Source organism: Hemiscyllium ocellatum, chromosome 21, assembly GCF_020745735.1.
Source record: "Hemiscyllium ocellatum isolate sHemOce1 chromosome 21, sHemOce1.pat.X.cur, whole genome shotgun sequence".
NCBI classification, from domain to species: Eukaryota; Metazoa; Chordata; class Chondrichthyes; order Orectolobiformes; family Hemiscylliidae; genus Hemiscyllium; species Hemiscyllium ocellatum.
This window is the reverse complement of record NC_083421.1, coordinates 51,588,074-51,606,577: the sequence shown is the minus strand read 5'-3', so window position 1 is coordinate 51,606,577 and position 18,504 is coordinate 51,588,074. Positions and strand designations below refer to the sequence as shown.

Sequence of the window (18,504 nt, the reverse complement as noted above, 5' to 3'; positions counted from 1 at the left end):
CCAACCTATCTAACCCTCTGATTATCTTATATGTCTCAATCAAGTCGCCCCTCAATCTTCTTCAAAAGCCACAAGTGCCTCAGCTTTTCCTCATACGACTTTCCCTCCATACCAGGCAACATCCTGGTAAATCTTTTCTGAACCCTTTCCAAAGCTTCCACATCCTTCCCAAAATGTGGTGATCAGAACTGTACGCAATACTCCAAATATGGCTGCACCGGAGTTTTGTACAGCTGCAGCACGACCTCATGGTTCCAAAACTCAATCCCTCCACCAATAAAAGCTATGCTTTCTTAACAACCCTATCAAGCTGGGTGACAACTTTCATGGGTCGATGTATCTGGACACAGAGCTCTCTGCTCATCTCCGCTACCAAGAATCTTACCATCAGCCCAGTACTCTGCATGGTAAAAACAATGACTGCAGATGCTGGAAACCAGATTCTGAATCAGTGGTGCTGGAAGAACACAGCAGTTCAGGCAGCATCCAACGAGCAGCGCTGCTCATTGGATGCTGCCTGAACTACTGTGCTCTTCCAGCACCACTGATCCAGTACTCTGCGTTCCTGTTACTCCTTCCAAAGTGAATCACCTCACGCTTTTCCCAAATGAAAATGCATTCGCCATCTCTCAGCCCAGTTCTGCAGCATATCTATGTCTCTCTGTAACCTACAACATCTTTCGTCACTATCCACAACTCTACTGACCTTCGTGTCATCCACAAATTTACTAACCCATCCTTTTATCCCCTCATCCAGGACATTTATATAAATGACTAACAACAGTGGACCCAAAACTGATCCTTGCTAGTAAATGATCTTCAGGATGAATATTTCCCATGAACCACCACTCTGTCTTCTTTCAGCTAACCAATTTCTGATCCAAACCACTAAATCACCCTCAATCATATGCCTGTGTATTTTGTGAAATAGCCTACTGTGGGGAACTTTATCAAATGTCTTACTGAAATCCAGATACACCACCGCTTTTCCCTCATCCACCTGTTTGGTCACCTTCTCAAAGTACTCAATAAGGTTTGTGAGGCATGACTTACCCTTCACAAAACCGTGTTGACTATCCCTAATCAACTTATTCCTCTCTAGATGATTATAAATCTTATCTCCTATAACCCTTTCCAAAGCTTTACCCACAACTGAAGTAAGGCTCACAGATCTACAATTTCCAGAGTTGTCTCTACTCCCCTTCTTGATCAAGGGAACAACACTTGCTATCCTCCAGTCTTCCGGCACTACTCCTGTCGACAATGACAACATAAAGATCAAAGCCAAAGGCTCAGCAACCTCTTCTCTGGTTTTCCAGAGAATCCTAGAATAAATCCCATCCAACCGGGGGACATATCTATTTTTAGATTTTCCAGAATTACTAAACCTCCTCCTTATGCACCTCAATCCCATCTGGTGTAGCGTGTAACTCAGTATTCCCCTCGACCACACTGTCTTTTTCTAGTGTGAATACTGACAAAAAGTATTCATGTAGCACTTCTCCCATCTCCTCTGACTCCATGCACAACTTCCCACTACTATGCTTGATTGGCCCTAATCTTATTCTAGTCATTCTTTTTTTCCTGATACAGCTATAGAAAGCCTTAGAGTTATCCTTCATCCTATCCGCCAATGACTTCTCATGTCCCCTCCTGATTCATCTTGGCACTCTCTTTAGGTCTGCCCTGGCTAACTTGTACCTCTCAAATGCTCTGAGCCATCACATCTCATCTTAACATAAACTTCTTCTTCTCTTGGCAAGAGATTCAACTTCCTTAGTAAATCACAGCTCCAGCGCTCGACAATTTCTTCTCTGACTGACAGGTACATACTTATCAAATATCTGCAGTAGCTGGTCTTTGAATAAGCTCCACATTTCAATTGTGCCCATTCTCTGCAGTTTTCTTTCCCATCTTATGCATCCTAAATCTTGCTGAATCACATTGTAGTTGCATTTCCCCAGCTATAACTCTTGCCATGTGGTATATACCTATCCCTTTCCATTATTAGAATAAACCTAACCAAATTGTGATCACTATCACCAAAGTGCTCACCTACCTCCAAATCTAACACCTGACTGGGTTCATTACCCAGTACCAAATCTAATGTGGCCTCGCCCCTTGTTGGCCTGTCTACATACTGTGTCAGGAACCCCTCCTGTTAAACTCTCCTTTTAAATAATCAGTTAAAAAGAACTTCACAACACAAAATGAAACTGTGGGGCCCAAGAGGTCAAAGCTGGTGATTATGCTTCATGAACTGTACACAGCAACTGTATCAATTAAATCCATGAGTAAATCCAAGATTAATAAAGGTTAACATTTTCAACTGCAATTGACTCTTTGAAAAAGTGCTCAACACCCTAATTGAATACTAACACTGCTCAATCTTCCTCCAAAAAATTATTTTGCAAGTCTAACCTGTCAGTTGGGAACTTCATATTCAAAATATGAGCATATGCTTCATGCCTAGTGATGGCATAGGCCAGTTAAATTACTTCGGATACTCTTTCTTCACACAAGTACGCTATCGCAGTAAACTACATCTTTAGATTTTAATAAAATGGAAGAAAAACCAGGAAGTTTTTCTGAATATGAGCTTGCAACTACAATTTGATTTTTTTATTATGCATTGTCAGTAAGCACAAATTTCCTACCATTATGTCTTGATAAAATTATGTATGCTGTTTTCAAAACGAGCATCTTTTATATTCCTCTCAGCATCTGCACAACTTTAGTGTAAAATCATATCACCTGGATAACCTAACACGCAGATTGTTGTTACAAATTATAAATATGTTGTCAGCAACATTGAAACTAAACTGGATATAAACCAAAATGCATTTAATGAAGGTGATGTATTTTATGTTGCAATTTAGGTGACACATCAGATTTAATACAACCAGATATAGATTACACTAACATTATAAACATTAGATTTCTAAATCCAACAATACTTTCAAAATCTGTGGAATCAATAGCATCTTGATCAAAATGTTTGCTTCCTAATCAAGTGGTGCCTTTTAGACAGGAGTAAAAAATGAGGTCTGCAGATGCTGGAGATCACAGCTGCAAATGTGTTGCTGGTCAAAGCACAGCAGGCCAGGCAGCATCTCAGGAATAGAGAATTCGACGTTTCGAGCATAAGCCCTTCATCAGGAATAAGAGAGAGAGAGCCAAGCAGGCTAAGATAAAAGGTAGGGAGGAGGGACTAGGGGGAGGGGCGATGGAGGTGGGATAGGTGGAAGGAGGTCAAGGTGAGGGTGATAGGCCGGAGTGGGGTGGGGGGCGGAGAGGTCAGGAAGAGGATTGCAGGTTAGGAGGGCGGTGCTGAGTTGAGGGAACCGACTGAGACAAGGTGGGGGGAGGGGAAATGAGGAAACTGGAGAAATCTGAATTCATACCTTGTGGCTGGAGGGTTCCCAGGTGGAAGATGAGGCGCTCCTCCTCCAGCTGTCGTGTTGTTGTGTTCTGCCGGTGGAGGAGTCCAAGGACCTGCATGTCCTCGGTGGAGTGGGAGGGAGAGTTAAAGTGTTGAGCCACGGGGTGATTGGGTTGGTTGGTTCGGGCGGCCCGGAGATGTTCTCTGAAGCGTGCTCCCACGAGGAGGTTGGCTGCCTCGTGCTCCCACGAGGAGGTTGAACAGTTCATCAACTTTACTAACACCTTCCATCCCGACCTGAAATTCACCTGGACTGTCTCAGACTCCTCCCTCCCCTTCCTAGACCTTTCCATTTCTATCTCGGGCGACCGACTCAACACAGACATCTATTATAAACCGACTGACTCCCACAGCTACCTGGACTACACCTCCTCCCACCCTGCCCCCTGTAAAAACGCCATCCCATATTCCCAATTCCTTCGTCTCCGCCGCATCTGCTCCCAGGAGGACCAATTCCAACACCGCACAGCCCAGATGGCCTCCTTCTTCAAGGACCGCAGATTCCCCCCAAAAGTGATCGACGATGCCCTCCACCGCATCTCCTCCACTTCCCGCTCCTCCGCCCTTGAGCCCCGCTCCTCCAACCACCACCAAGACAGAACCCCACTGGTTCTCACCTACCACCCCACCAACCTCCGCATACAACGTATCATCCACCGCCATTTCCGCCACCTCCAAACGGACCCCACCACCAAGGATATATTTCCCTCCCCTCCCCTATCAGCGTTCCGCAAGGACCACTCCCTTCGTGACTCCCTCGTCAGATCCACACCCCCCACCAACCCAACCTCCACCCCCGGCACCTTCCCCTGCAACCGCAGGAAATGTAAAACTTGCGCCCACACCTCCACACTCACTTCCCTCCAAGGCCCCAAGGGATCCTTCCATATCCACCACAAGTTCACCTGTACCTCCACACACATCATCTATTGCATCCGCTGCACCCGATGTGGCCTCCTCTATATTGGTGAGACAGGCCGCTTACTTGCGGAACGCTTCAGAGAACACCTCCGGGCCGCCCGAACCAACCAACCCAATCACCCCGTGGCTCAACACTTTAACTCTCCCTCTCACTCCACCGAGGACATGCAGGTCCTTGGACTCCTCCACCGGCAGAACACAACAACACGACGGCTGGAGGAGGAGCGCCTCATCTTCCGCCTGGGAACCCTCCAGCCACAAGGTATGAATTCAGATTTCTCCAGTTTCCTCATTTCCCCTCCCCCCACCTTGTCTCAGTCGGTTCCCTCAACTCAGCACCGCCCTCCTAACCTGCAATCCTCTTCCTGACCTCTCCGCCCCCACCCCACTCCGGCCTATCACCCTCACCTTGACCTCCTTCCACCTATCCCACCTCCATCGCCCCTCCCCCTAGTCCCTCCTCCCTACCTTTTATCTTAGCCTGCTTGGCTCTCTCTCTCTTATTCCTGATGAAGGGCTTATGCTCAAAACGTCGAATTCTCTATTCCTGAGATGCTGCCTGGCCTGCTGTGCTTTGACCAGCAACACATTTGCACCTTTTAGACAGGATACTGCTTCAACAAGTCTACTATACAACAAACAAGAGATACTTTATAATCAATGTGGTACTGGAGAAAGAACAATTCTATCACTTCTCAATTAATGAAATAGTTCAGTCTTTATGTGAACTTAATAAACAAAGATAACTTGAAGAATATACTTAAAACTGTAAGCACACTTGCCATTTCCCTTGTACTTTTGAGATCTGCCTCAACAGCCATGATTAGGCTGTTTGTTTCTCGTAGTTCTGCCCTCCGTTTTGCAAGGGTCACCTCCAAACATTCAATTTCATCAACAACATCATCATGTCTCTTGAGAGATATTTCCATGTCAAGCTCATTCATCAGCAGACCTAAACGTCCATCTGAATATTCTCTAAGAAAAGGTCCATGACTGTTTAGAATGCAATGTAATTACTTCAATTAAATACCATTAATATAATATATATCACCTTTATTTGAAAATGTTTAGTTAATCATTGAACAAACTCATCCAAAATGAAAACATGGGAATTACAAAGTCAAAATAATAATTCAACTTGGCGAATGCCTCATTTTAATGGTTTTCCAATAGACTCTCAGACATGCTTTGATATTCACAGAGATGACAACTCAATTTTTAGGACCAGTGGGGTCAGCTCAGGAATAATACAACTTTGCCATTCAGATCACTGTGTTACTCACATTAGATTAAATTTAGTAGAAAGAATGTAGTGATGTGAGGAGAACAGCACTTTTAAATCCAAACAGATAATGAACAGCAGATAGCTTATGCAGCATCTGATTTTCCATCACTGGTCTTACATTTTAAGTCAGCAACAGTAAAAACAAAATTGTGATACAGTTTCCCTGAATAGTCATAAATATTGATGGCAATGTAAGCTGTGAAGAGAACACAGATACTGCAAAGGTACAGACAGGTTAAGCAAGTGGACGAGGTGGTAGATGGAGTACAACAGAGTTCAGCAGTCCTGCCATATTCAGTCATAAATGGTAGTGGATGATTAAATGACTCAATGGAGGAGGCGGCTCCTCAAATAACCCCACTCTCAATGATGGGAGAGCCCTGCACATCAGTGAAGAGGAGGCTGCAGGACCACTAACTATCTTCAGACAGAAGTGCGAAGGGGATGAGTCATCACTGCCTTCTTCGGAGTTCCCAGAATCACACATGCCAGTCTTAAGCTAATTCAATTCAACTTCGGCGGGTCGGTGTGGACTTGTTGGGCCGAAGGGCCTGTTTCCACACTGTAAGTAATCTAATCAAATGTTATGCGATATTAAGAAATGATTGGAGGCACTGGATAGTCCTGACAACTTTCCTGGAATAGCACTGAAGACTTGTACTCCAGAACATATCCCACCTGTAATCAAACTGTGCCCAATGTCTCGATATATCCTGGATAGGAGAAAGTGAGGACTGCAGATGCTGGAGATCAGAGATAAAAGGAATGGTGCTGGAAAAGCACAGCGGTCAGACAACATCCGAGCAGCAGGAGAGTCTTCAGCATAAGATCTTCATCACGAATGTAGGGGAGGCCCAAGGGGGCTGAGAGATAAAGGGGTGGCAGGTGGAGCTGAGGGGGGGTAGCTGGGAATGCCATTAGTAGGTGGGAGGTGGGGATGATGGTGATAGGTTGGAGCAGAGGGTGGGAAATAATATGGACAGGTAGGACAGGTCAAGATGGCAATGCCCAGTTGGAGGGTTGAATCTGGAATAAGCTGGGGGAGGGGAGATGAGGAAATTGGTGAAATGAACATTGATACCATGTGGTTGGAGGGCCACATGATGGAGGATAAGGCGTTCTTCCTCCGGAGTCGAGTGGCTAGAATTTGGCAGTGGAGGCAGCCTAGGACTTGCATGTCCTTGGCAGGGTGGGAAGGGGAGTTGAAGTATTTGGCCACAGGGAAGTGGGTTTGTTTTGTGTGTGTGTGGGTCCCAGAGATGTTCTTGGGACATTCTGCAAGTTGGCGTCCTGTCTCCCCAGTGTAGAGGCGACCAGCTCAGGAGCAAAGGACACAGTAGATTATGTGTGTGGAGGTGCAAAGAAAACCTCTGCCTGATGTGGAAAGATCCTTTGGGGCCTTGAATGGAGGTGAGGGGGGTAGGTGTAGGGTGCAGGTTTTACAGCCTCCACTACCTGCAGTGGCAAGGGAAAGTGCCGGGAGTGGACGGTGGCTTGATGGGGGGCATGGACCTAACAAGGGAGTTGTGGAGGGAATGGTCTCTATGGAAAGCAGATAGGGGTGGGGAGGGAAATATATCTCTTGTGATAGGGTCTGTTTGCAGGTGGCAGAAATGGCAAAGAATGATGCAATGTATCTGAGGTTGGTGGGGTGGAAAGCAAGGACCGAGGGAGGTTTCTGTCCTTGCTGTGATTGGAGCGGTGGGATTCAAGGGTGGAGGTGCAGGAAGTTGATGAGATGCAATGGAGGGTATTGTTGACCATGTGAGAGGGGAAATTGCAATCCTTGAAGGAGGCCGCCATCTGGGATGTTCTATGGTGGAATTGATCTTCCTGGGAGCAGATGCAGTGGAGGCAGTAAAGGATAGTGTTTTAACAGGAGATAGGGTGGGAAGTGGTGTAGTTCAGGTTGCTGTGGGAGTTGGTGGGTTTGAAGTAAATGTCAGTGTCGAGTTGGTTGCCAGAAATGAAGATGAAGAGGTCCAGGAAGGGGAGGGAGGGAGGGAGGTATCCGAGATGGTCCAGGTGAATCTGAGGTCATGATGGAAGGTATTTGTGAAATTGATGGATGTCTTTATGGGAGCATGAGGTGGCACAATACAGTCATCGATGTAGTAGAGGAAAAGGTGAGATCGGTGCTGGTGTAGCTGCGGAAGATGGACCGTTCCACATACCTGAAGAGGCAGGCATAGCTGGGGCCAATGTGGGTGCCCATGGCTACCCCTTTGATCTGGAGGAAGTGGGAGAATTTGAAGGAGAAATTATTGAGGGCAAGGTCCAGTTCAGCCGATCGAATGAGTGTGTTGGTGGAAAGGTACTGGTTGGGTCAGCAGGAGAAGAAGAAACAGAGGGCTTGGCGGATGGTTGTGCATAGGGACTGGATATCCATTGTGAAAATGAGGCATTGGAGGCCAGAGAACTGAAAGTCATAGAGGAGGTGGAGGGTGTGGGTAGTGTCTCAAAGGTATGTGGGGAGATTCTGGACCAAGGGGGATAGGACGGTGTCAGGTTCTGCAGAGATAGGTTTGGTGGGGCAGGAGCAGGCTGAGACGATGGGTTGACTGGGGCAGTCAGGATTGAGAATGTTAGGTAGGAGGTAGCTGGACTATGATGTTGGAGGCTATTGGTGGGAGATCCCGAGGTGATGAGGTTGTGCATGGTCTGAGAGACGATAGTTTTGTGATTGGAAGTGAGGTTGTGGTCGAGGGGGCAATAGGATGTGCCCATGAGCTGGCACCTGACCGAAGCCAGCTGAAGGAAGAATGCCTCATATTCCGCCTTGAGACCTTCCAACCACACAGGATCAATGTTGATTTCACTGGTTTCCTCATCTCCCCCCACCACGTGTCAGATCCAATCCTCCAACTCAGCACTGCCCTCTTGATCTGTCCTATCTTCTTTCCCACCCATCCTTTCCATCCTCCACCTCCATCTACCTATCGCATTCCAAGTTAATTTCCCCCCCCAGCCCCAGCCCCAACCCCATCCCCCTCACCCTCATTTATCACCCAGCGCCCTTGAGCCTCTCCCACATTCCTGATGAAAAGCTTATGCTCGAAACATCAACTCTCCTGCTCCTCAGACACTGCCTGACTGGCTGTGCTTTTCCAGCACCAGACATTTTAACTATATCTTGGATACAAAAGCAGAACAAATTCACGCAGCCAATTACTGTCATGTCAGTCTATCCTAGTAAAGTAATAGAAGGCATAACCATAAGTGTTATCAAACAACACCTGCTCAGCAATAACCTGCTCATTGACACCTAATTTGCATTCTGCTAAGACCACTCAGCTGCCGACCTCATGACAGTCTTGGGTCAAACATTAACTAAATAGCTCAATTGCAGAGGTGAGATGACAGTGACTGCCACTGACATCAAAGCCACTCGGAAAACTTGAGTTAATGGGAATTGGGGGGAAACTCTTCGCTGTTTGGACTAACAGCTGGCACAAAAGAAAATGGTTCAGGATGTTGGAAGTTAGTCATCTCAACTCCAGAACTTCCTCAAGGTAGATACTTGCTAATCAACCCAAGAATAACCAAGAATGGTAATACATACCTCTGAAACAGGCAGGACTTGGTTTTCTGTAGTTTCCTTGAACTCAGGCCTCCTGGCTCAGAGGTACAAACAGTACCGCTGTCTCACAAGAGTCCTTGTCCAAGGCCGAACCATCTTTTGCTGTGTCATCAATGCCCTTTCCTCCATCGTAAAGGTTAGAAGTGTGAATGTTTGCTGATGATTGCACTATGTTCAGCTCCATTTATATCTTCTCAGATACTAAAACAATCAATCAATGCCTGGACAATACCCAGGCTTGGGTCAAAAAGTGTTAAGTAACATTTGTGCCATAAAAATGGAAGCAATAAACATCTCCAATAAGGGTCTATCTACATCACATGGACTACAGTGGTTCAAGAAAATAGCTCACCATCACTTTCTCAAAGGCAATAAATACTGGCCCAGCAATGACATTGACGTTTCAGGCATGAGCCCTTCTTCAGGAATGAGGAGAGTATACCAAGCAGGCTAAGATAAAAGGGAGAGAGGAGGGACTTGGGGGAGGGATGTTGGAAGTGCGATAGGTAGGAGGAGGTTAAGGTGAGGATGATAGGCCGGAGTGGGGGTGGGGGCAAAGAGGTCAGGAAGAAGATTGCAGGTTAGGAAGGTGGTGCTGAGTTCGAGAGTAGGGACTGAGACAAGGTGGGGGGAGGGAAAGTGAGGAAACTGGAGAAATCTGAGTTCATTCCTTGTGGTTGGAGGGTTTCTTGGCGGAAGATGAGGCACTCTTCCTCCAGCCATCGTGTTACTACGGTCTGGCGATGGAGGAGTCCAAGTACCTGCATGTCCTTGGTGGAGTGGGAGGGGGAGTTGAAGTGTTGAGCCACGGGGTGGTTAGGTTGGTTGTTCCGAGTGTCCCAGAGGTATTCTCTGAAATGTTCTGCGAGTAGGCGGCCTGTCTCCCCAATATACAGGAGGCCACATCGGGCGCAGTAAATGATGTGTGTGGAGGTGCAGATGAATTTGTGGCGGATATGGAAGGATCCCTTGGGGCCATGGAGGGAAGTAAGGGGGGAGGTGTGTGGGCGCAAGTTTTGCATGTCTTGCGGTTGCAGGGGAAGGTACCGGAATTGGAGGTTGGGTTGGTGGGGGGTGTGGACCTGACGAGGGAGTCACGGAGGGAGTGGTCTTTTCGGAACGCTGATAGGGGAGGGGAGGAAAACATATCCCTGGTGGTGGGGTCCATTTGGAGATGGCGGAAATGACGACGGATGATATGATGCATATGGAGGTTGGTTGGGTGGTAGGTGAGGACCAGTGGGGTTCTGTCCTGGTGGCGATTGGAGGGTCGGGGCTCAAGGGCGGAGGAGCAGGAAGTGGAGGAGATGCGGTGGAGAGCATCGTCGATCACATCTGGGGGGGAAATTGCGGTCTTTGAAGAAGGAGGCCATCTGGGTTGCTCAGTATTGGAATTGGTCCTCCTGGGAGCAGATGCGGCGGAGACGAAGGAATTGGGAATATGGGATGGCATTTTTATAGCGGGCAGGGTGGGAGGAGGTGTAGTCTAGGTAGCTGTGGGAGTCGATCGGTTTATAGTAAATGTCCGTGTTGATTCGGTCGTCCGAGATAGAAATGGAGAGGTCTAGGAAGGGGAGGGAAGAGTCTGAGACGGTCCAGGTAAATTTGAGGTCGGGGTAGAAGGTGTTGGTAAAGTGGATGAACTGTTCAATCTCCTCATGGGAGCACAAGGCAGCACCGATACAGTCATCAATGTAGCGGAGGAAAAGGTGTGGTGCCAGTGTGGCTGCGGAAGATGGACTGTTCCACAGATCCTACGAAGAGGCAGGCATAGCTGGGGCCCATGCGGGTGCCCATGGCTACTCCTTTGGTTTGGAGGAAGTGGGAGGATTGGAAAGAGAAGTTGTTCAGAGTGAGGACCAGTTCAGTCAGTCGAAGGAGTTTCAGAGTGAGGGTCCTTCCCCTGCAACCGCAAGAAATGCAAAACTTGTGCCCACACCGTCCCCCTTACTTCCCTCCAAGACCCCAAGGGATCCTTCCATATCCGCCACAAATTCACCTGCACCTCCACACACATCATTTACTGCATCTGCTGCACCCGATGTGGCCTCTTGTATACTGGGGAGACAGGCCGCCTACTTGTGGAACGTTTCAGAGAACACCTCTGGGACACCTGGACCAACCAACTCAACCACCCTGCGGCTCAACACTTCAACTCCCCCTCCCACTCAACCAAGGACATGTAGGTCCTTGGACTCCTCCATCGCCAGACCGTAGCAACAGTACGGCTGGAGGAAGAGTGCCTCATCTTCCGTCTAGGCACCCTCCAACCACAAGGGATGAACTCAGATTTCTCCAGTTTCCTCATTTCCCCTCCCCCACCTTGTCTCAGTCCCAACTCTTGAACTCAGCACCACCTTCCTAACCTGCAATCTTCTTCCTGACCTCTCCGCGCACACCCCCACTCCAGCCTATCACCCTCACCGTAACCTCCTTCCACCTATCACGCTTCCAACGCCCCTCCCCCAAGTCCCTCCTCCCTACCTTTTATCTTAGCCTATTTGGCACACTCTCCTCATTCCTGAAGAAGGGCTCATGCCCGAAATGTCGATTCTCCTGCTCCTTGGATGCTGCCTGACCTGCTGCGCTTTTCCAGCAACACATTTTCGGCTCTGATCTCCAGCATCTGCAGTCCTCACTTTCCCCCAGCAATGTCATCCCCATTCAGGGAATGGATTTTAAAAAAATTATGGGGAAGATTCAAATTGTTCCTTTTGTTGGTATGAATGGAAAAGGAAAATATACCTAAAAAGGCATAAAATGTTCAAATACTCACAAATTGATGTCAGAAGGAACTTTGGTACTGAAAGAGAATTATGAAGACAAGTAGCACATTGGATTTCATTGCAAAGATTGGCAAAAGAAAATGGAAGTCTTTCTACAATTAGTGACACCAGTGTTCAATCTTGGTTTCTATATCCACGGAAGGATATATCTGCCTTGGACGCAATACTGTCAAGATTTACTGAAATCAGTCCCTGAGATTGAGAGTGATTATCCTACGATGATGGATTGAATAAAAATAGGAATTGGAATGCTTTCATAAATAATAAGAATAAATTCTATTATTTCTAGTATGCTGATCTGAAGGGTAACAAATTTGAAGCAGATGCAGTGTGTTGGCAATACTTCAGATACTGTTAGCCAGTGATAAATTTCTTACTTTTGGTTGCTGTGCTCATGAGATCCCTTGCACAATTCCTCAACTTCATGCTTCAAGTCTTCTTTCCCATGCAATATTTCACGGATGACGTGCTGAAGTTGTTGTATTTGCTCATCATGCCTATCTGTGGACAGAACTCTCCGACCTTCACATTTATGGGACCGCAAATGGGCAATAATGGTTGCTAATCTGCTGACTTCATTCTCCTGAAATACAGATGTAAATGAAGGAATGCTAATGATTGTGGTACAGAACTTCTGCCTTCTACGTATTGGGCCGTATATTCTGAGGAGTGGTAATCTCAAACAGACTGCTACGCCGCCCATTTGTTTCTGCCACGGCAGATGATGGAATACGAATTCAAAAAAATCTGGAATTAAGAGTCTAATGATGAGCATTAATCAATTGTCAATTGTTTAAAAGCCCATCTCGTTAGTTAATATCATTTAGGGAAGGAAACTGTGTCGCAAAGTTGGTGTGTGTAAAATTGTAAAGTGGGGGGGTGGGAAAGAAGGTATTGCATGGTCCCTTTAAAAGATGGTATTTTTCAGTGCTTAAAGTTAAAACGGATGTCGGAACTTTAGCTTAAAGTGCAGATGCATAGAGTGTGCCCAAATTGAAACAGACCCCCTCAAAACATTTGAAGAAAGTAGGCAGAGACGCTAAATTTTCTAGTGGCTTTAAGCAAATGTAATGCAGATATTCCTCGAGAGCTGCAGTTGGTCAAATCATGTAGGTTTAAACAAAACAGAATTTATTTACAAGGTAACACAAGCAAAACTCAACATATCACCCCAACTTAATGATGTTAGTCCCAATAACTGCAACAATTCCCATAAACACTCCCAACACAATCAAAAGGAGGGTCTTACAGGAGAGATGAGAGTTAGAGAAACAGAGCGAGAGACACAGAGCGAGAGAGAACGAACCAGCCTGGACCTGCTTTAGTTGGATCCAGCAGTCTTTTCAACAGTACTGCTCAAAGCCAAACCAATCCAAAGAAAAACCGGCCACTCCCCTTTCAGAGTACAAATGTTTTTTAAAATACTTGAAAGCCTGATGCCTGAGGCAGTATCTGTTAGTTATAATCAAATTGGCCCTAAAACCCATCAATTTAGACTTTTCAGAGTCCATGTATTTTGCAATCTGAAAAAAAAGGACAACATAGCCTTGTTAAAAGGAGCAGCTTCATCAATTTTGTATTAAACAGCCACGCAGAATTTTTAACAAGACAACAAGTGTTTTCAAATTTAGCCAATCAATTTAAACAAAGCACTTAGCTACCAAGAAGCTATTAAATTTTAATATGATGGTTTTGGTAACCTAGAACCAATCCAATTGTAAGAAATTAATAGGTCATCAAGGGTATAAAAGATGAGGGCATTTGGAAAATGAAAGTCAACTGCCGACTCCCAAGGGACAACAACTTTCAACTCTGAGAAAGCACCATCTAATTAATAAAGGTACCGTGGCACTCTTAGCTAATATTCCAGATAGCAGACTTCATAGAGAACATTCCTGACAGACAAACTGACACAAGAATTCGACGGAGAGAGGCATTCCTGATGCAAAGAACTTGAAGAATGATGTGTTCCTGAAAGAAGATCAGCAGTGAGGTGCACAGCATTCCGGAAAGCATATCCTAGGTGTAATTTGGAGAGACTAAATTCTAATTTTTATGTTTTGTTATATACATGAGACTTGTATTTCTTGAACCAGCACACCATTAGGATTTTGTTTATTAGGGAATAGTTACTAGTTAGAACTGAATCGTTTGGTTTGTTAGTGATTCTGTTAATTTCTTCACTGTTGGAGTTAGATAAATAAATTGTTACTTGCTGATCATAGAGTGAGTGAAAGGATTTCCTTTCATTTAACTACTCGTTTATAACAGATTTGGGAAAGAGGGTTTGAGAAGAGACAAATTATACCACTTTCCACACTTCTTTAACAAATTATGAGGTGAGGTGAGCCTCTCTGGTGCTTCAGTTTTAGTTATCAGAGGGGGAAGGGTTGACCTCCATAATAACTGCCATCCTTGCCTGATCTGGCCTATATGCATCTCAGACCCACAACAATGTGGTTGACTCTTAACTGCCCTCTGGACAATTAGGGATGGGCAATAAATGCTGGCCAGGCCAGCGACATCCTCACCCCATGAATGAATGAAACCACGCCTCATTTCCACACCAGTCAACTAATGTGTGCTGAAATGTGAAATATCCAGAATCCCAGACAGCCACTTTGACAGCAGCTGTCAAAGTAGTAAGTACATAAGGTAACTATGAGGTTAGATGCTGGGAGGGTAGGATGCGAGATGGGGGTTTGGTGCCAAGAGCATCAACTGGTAGGATGCCAGGTGAGTAATGTTATATTTAGGGTAGGTCTGGTTAGGTGGCTGATATCAGGTCTGGTGGTGGTACAGAATGTTGGATCCGGTTCTGGCAGTGGTTGCAAGTGGCTGTTAGGGCTGAGACAGATTGGGTGTGAAACAGGGGTCAGATTCTGGGAACATGGAGGCAAATCGGGTCCAGGAGCAGGGAGGGAGTCTCAACCAGAAAAAGAAGGAAGCATCAGAGTCAGAGGAAAGGAAAAGGGAAGCAGGATGGGGGTGCTGCAAATGATCTACTGCAGGTATGGTTGAAGATCTGTAACCTAAATGTGGGATTAGGAGTCAGACTCTTTAGTCTAGCTTTTCCTGAGTAACAATTTATTTCATTTCTTCAGAACCCTTTGAATTCACCAATTTAAATGGGTAATTTCAGACAATATTCCAAAAATGGCCTAACCAATGTCCTGTACAGCTGCAACATGACCTCCCAACTCCTATACTCAATACTCTGACCAATAAAGGAAAGCATACCAAATGCCTTCTTCACTATTCTATCTAGCTGCGACTCCACTTTCAAGGAGCTATGAACCTGCACTCCAAGATCTCTTTGTTCAGCAACACTCCCTAGGACCTTACCATTAAGTGTATAAGTCCTGCTAAGATTTGCTTTCCCAAAGTGCAGCACCTCACATTTATCTAAATTAAACTCCCTCTGCCACTCCTCAGCCCATTGACTCATCAGATCAAGATCCCATTGCAATCCGATGTAACCTTCTTCGCTGTCCACTAGACTTCCAATTTGGTGGCATCTGCAAACTTACAACTATACCTTTTGAGCATACATCCAATTGAGAAACTTGATAGGGTGCAGAAAAGAATTACAAGAATGTTGCCAGGACTGGAGGATTTGAGCTAGAGAGAGAGGTTGGATAGGCTAGGGCTGTTTTCCCTGGAGCATCAGAGGCTGAGGGGTGACGTTATAGAGGTTTATAAAATCATGAGGGGCATGGATATGATAAATAGACGAGGTCTTAGCCCTGAGGTGGGGAAGTCCTGAATTAGAGGTCATAGGTTTAGTGCGAGAGGAAAAAGATATAAAAGAGACCTAAGGGGCAACCTTTTCATGCAGAGGGTGGTGTGTGTGCGCAATGGTCTGCCAGAGGAAGTGGTGCAGCTTAGTACAACTGTAACATTTAAAAGGCATCTGGATTATGAATAGGAAGGGTTTAGACATAGGCTGAGTGCTTACAGATTGGGTTGGGATATCTGGTCTGCATGGACGAGTTGGACCGAAGAGTCTTTTTCCATGCTGTACATCCCAATGACTCTATAACATAGAAAAATTGCCAAACAGAATTTCCAATTTCATGGGCTATTCCTTAAGAAACTGTTATATTGGAAATTCCACATAATCACCATGTGCAACTCCATTCTACACTGGAATAATGACTATCTGGCCATTGGACAATCCTGGCTATGATGGTGAAAGCAATTTTGGAAATTCTGTGTTACACAGCACGTGTACCAGAAGTCTTACCAAGACATGATGTTCTAATACATTGCAGTGCAGAACACCAGCAGGGATAACAGGGACAGTAAAGTTGGCTGGAGGTGGTCCATAAACCACGTGTGCACCAGGTGGTGGAGGTCCATAAATAATTGTGCTTGAAGAATCAGGTCCAACACTGGCTGCTGCTGTTGGAGGTGGTCCATATACCACTGTACCTTGTGGCACAGGGGTACCATCTGGGTACATGGTATAAATGATTGAATTCGGTGGGGCTGTAAAAGATTGCCTGTGCATGCCACTATCATCACTCTCAGTCCCACTATCTTCACCATCACCTAGAAATGACAAAAAAAATTACCTTACAAATTAACAAAATGGCTATGTTAAACATCACAGCCTTAACCAGTACAAAATTGTGGAATTAAATGCAAGTTGTGGCCAATGTAATTAATTTTTTGATGTTTTGGAGTAGTTTTAAAATCATTCTATTAGAAGCTTGACTCCCCTCCCCATTAAGTTGATGTCTAATACCTTTGGGAGATTTTGCTAATTATGCTCATGTAAGCGGCCTCAAGACGACTCCAATATCTAACGTGGAACGTTTGTACAGATGCACACTAATAGATACACATTGGAAAGTTCTGAATTTGATTTCTCCTTCAATTCACTTCACAACTCATTGTGCCCCAAACTAACTGGAATGTAGGTTTCTTAATATAAAATTTTAAATGACTGAGTTACCCATTAGTGATGGATTGACATTATAATTTGAAGTGCCTACTTTTTTTGAAAAAGCCATTTTCAGTTTCACTAATCAACTCATATCAAATTACCATTCTTAAATATAATAAGGAACACTTTTTATTACAACCCTGCCTTAAAACACAGCCTGATTTTACTTGTTCATGGAGTATTTTGAATTTGATTAAACGTATATTAGACTAATGTTCTGTGAAACACTTTTCAAAACTGACACAATAGGCACTGAAATAGACAATGTTGCCAAAGCCAAAGTTCAGACCCTTAAATCAGAGCCTTGCTTCCACCTCCCATGAGGGTACCTGTGTGGTCTTGAGTCTTGTATGAAGCACGTCTGATTGGGGAGTAAACCCAATAGCCTTGAGAAATCGGCTGTGTATATCCCTCCTGGTCTCCTCTTTTAGGAGTTGACTGCTGACAGGAAGGTGATGGAATCTGATATTGGGAACTTACTCCAGAATCTTTTGTTTGATTATCTTGTGAAACCAGGTTTGGTGGCTAAAAAGTGAGAAGAAAACTCCATTCATTAGCACTATTGAAATATTGAATTGACTTATGTTCCAGGTAAATGCACAGAATATAACTCCATTTACAAACACCAACAGTTCCAGATAATCAATTACATCAGTATCTAGTTGAGTTTCCCATTTTTAACTAAATAACATTAAAATATTCAGCTGATCTGAAAATCATATACATTAGTATGGATGTGTAAAGAAAACATTAACTTTTCATCAGTTATACTTCCTTGATTCAGATTTTGGGGACAGTAACTTGTTAGCTTCCAGCATGATTGTGATATGACAACGTACATCATGCTGTAACAGCCCATATGTGATCAGGGATTAAGTAATACCACTCATCGCTGACCTTGAAGAAAGCTTCTCACAAAGATTCGGCAATCTCTGCGACATAGATTTGACCTTTTCCAAAGTTAACCTCACATTGGTCTTAACTATACAGGATCACCCACTTCCAACAGTGGTGTAAGGATCCAATTTCATTAAAGGAGATCTCAGAGATCAGAATAGGTTGTGAAAAGCACTGAATGTCTATCAAGTATTATTTTTTCTTTTATAAAATAAATAGGATATACAATTGGGATGAAGATTGCAGCTAAAACATCAAGAATAAAAGAGTATTATTTTGAAAACTTTGTGAAATATTATCACACTGGATAAACTTGACAACCCACAAACATAAAATAAGCTTTCATGGCTACAGAAGTCATTTGGTAATTCTGATCATTAAATATAAAAAGCCAGTTTCACCTCATTTTTACAAGGCATAAAAATGTCATTTTTCTGACAGATAGTTTAATGTTGGAAATTCACATTTAATGATTTGATTTCAATCTGTGAGAACACCAAAGTGCACTCTGTAGGAGAGTGGGAATCATAAGACCATCCAGATTTCTCTGTTTAACTGCACAAGAATTTAGTTTTACAGTGTAACAGTAGTCAATTATGGTAGTTTTGCGATAATTAAACTGTAAAGTCTAGGCCAATGCCT

General features: G+C 44.7%; 1 protein-coding gene across 5 annotated transcripts in view; it reads right to left on the bottom strand.

Annotated features, from left to right (window-relative positions):
* cntrl (centriolin) overlaps positions 1–18,504 on the bottom strand; it is a 123,426-nt gene that overhangs the window by 29,557 nt on the left and 75,365 nt on the right. For 4 of the 5 annotated variants that reach the window (XM_060841459.1, XM_060841462.1, XM_060841461.1 and 1 more), the window contains 4 exons: positions 17,295–17,490; positions 16,261–16,568; positions 12,392–12,597; positions 5,146–5,356 (listed from right to left, as the gene is read on the bottom strand). In XM_060841459.1, coding sequence (XP_060697442.1) covers positions 5,146–5,356; positions 12,392–12,597; positions 16,261–16,568; positions 17,295–17,490 — 921 coding nt within the window. The remainder of the gene's footprint in view (positions 1–5,145; positions 5,357–12,391; positions 12,598–16,260; positions 16,569–17,294; positions 17,491–18,504) is intronic. The other variant, XM_060841460.1, reaches the window with a different exon arrangement.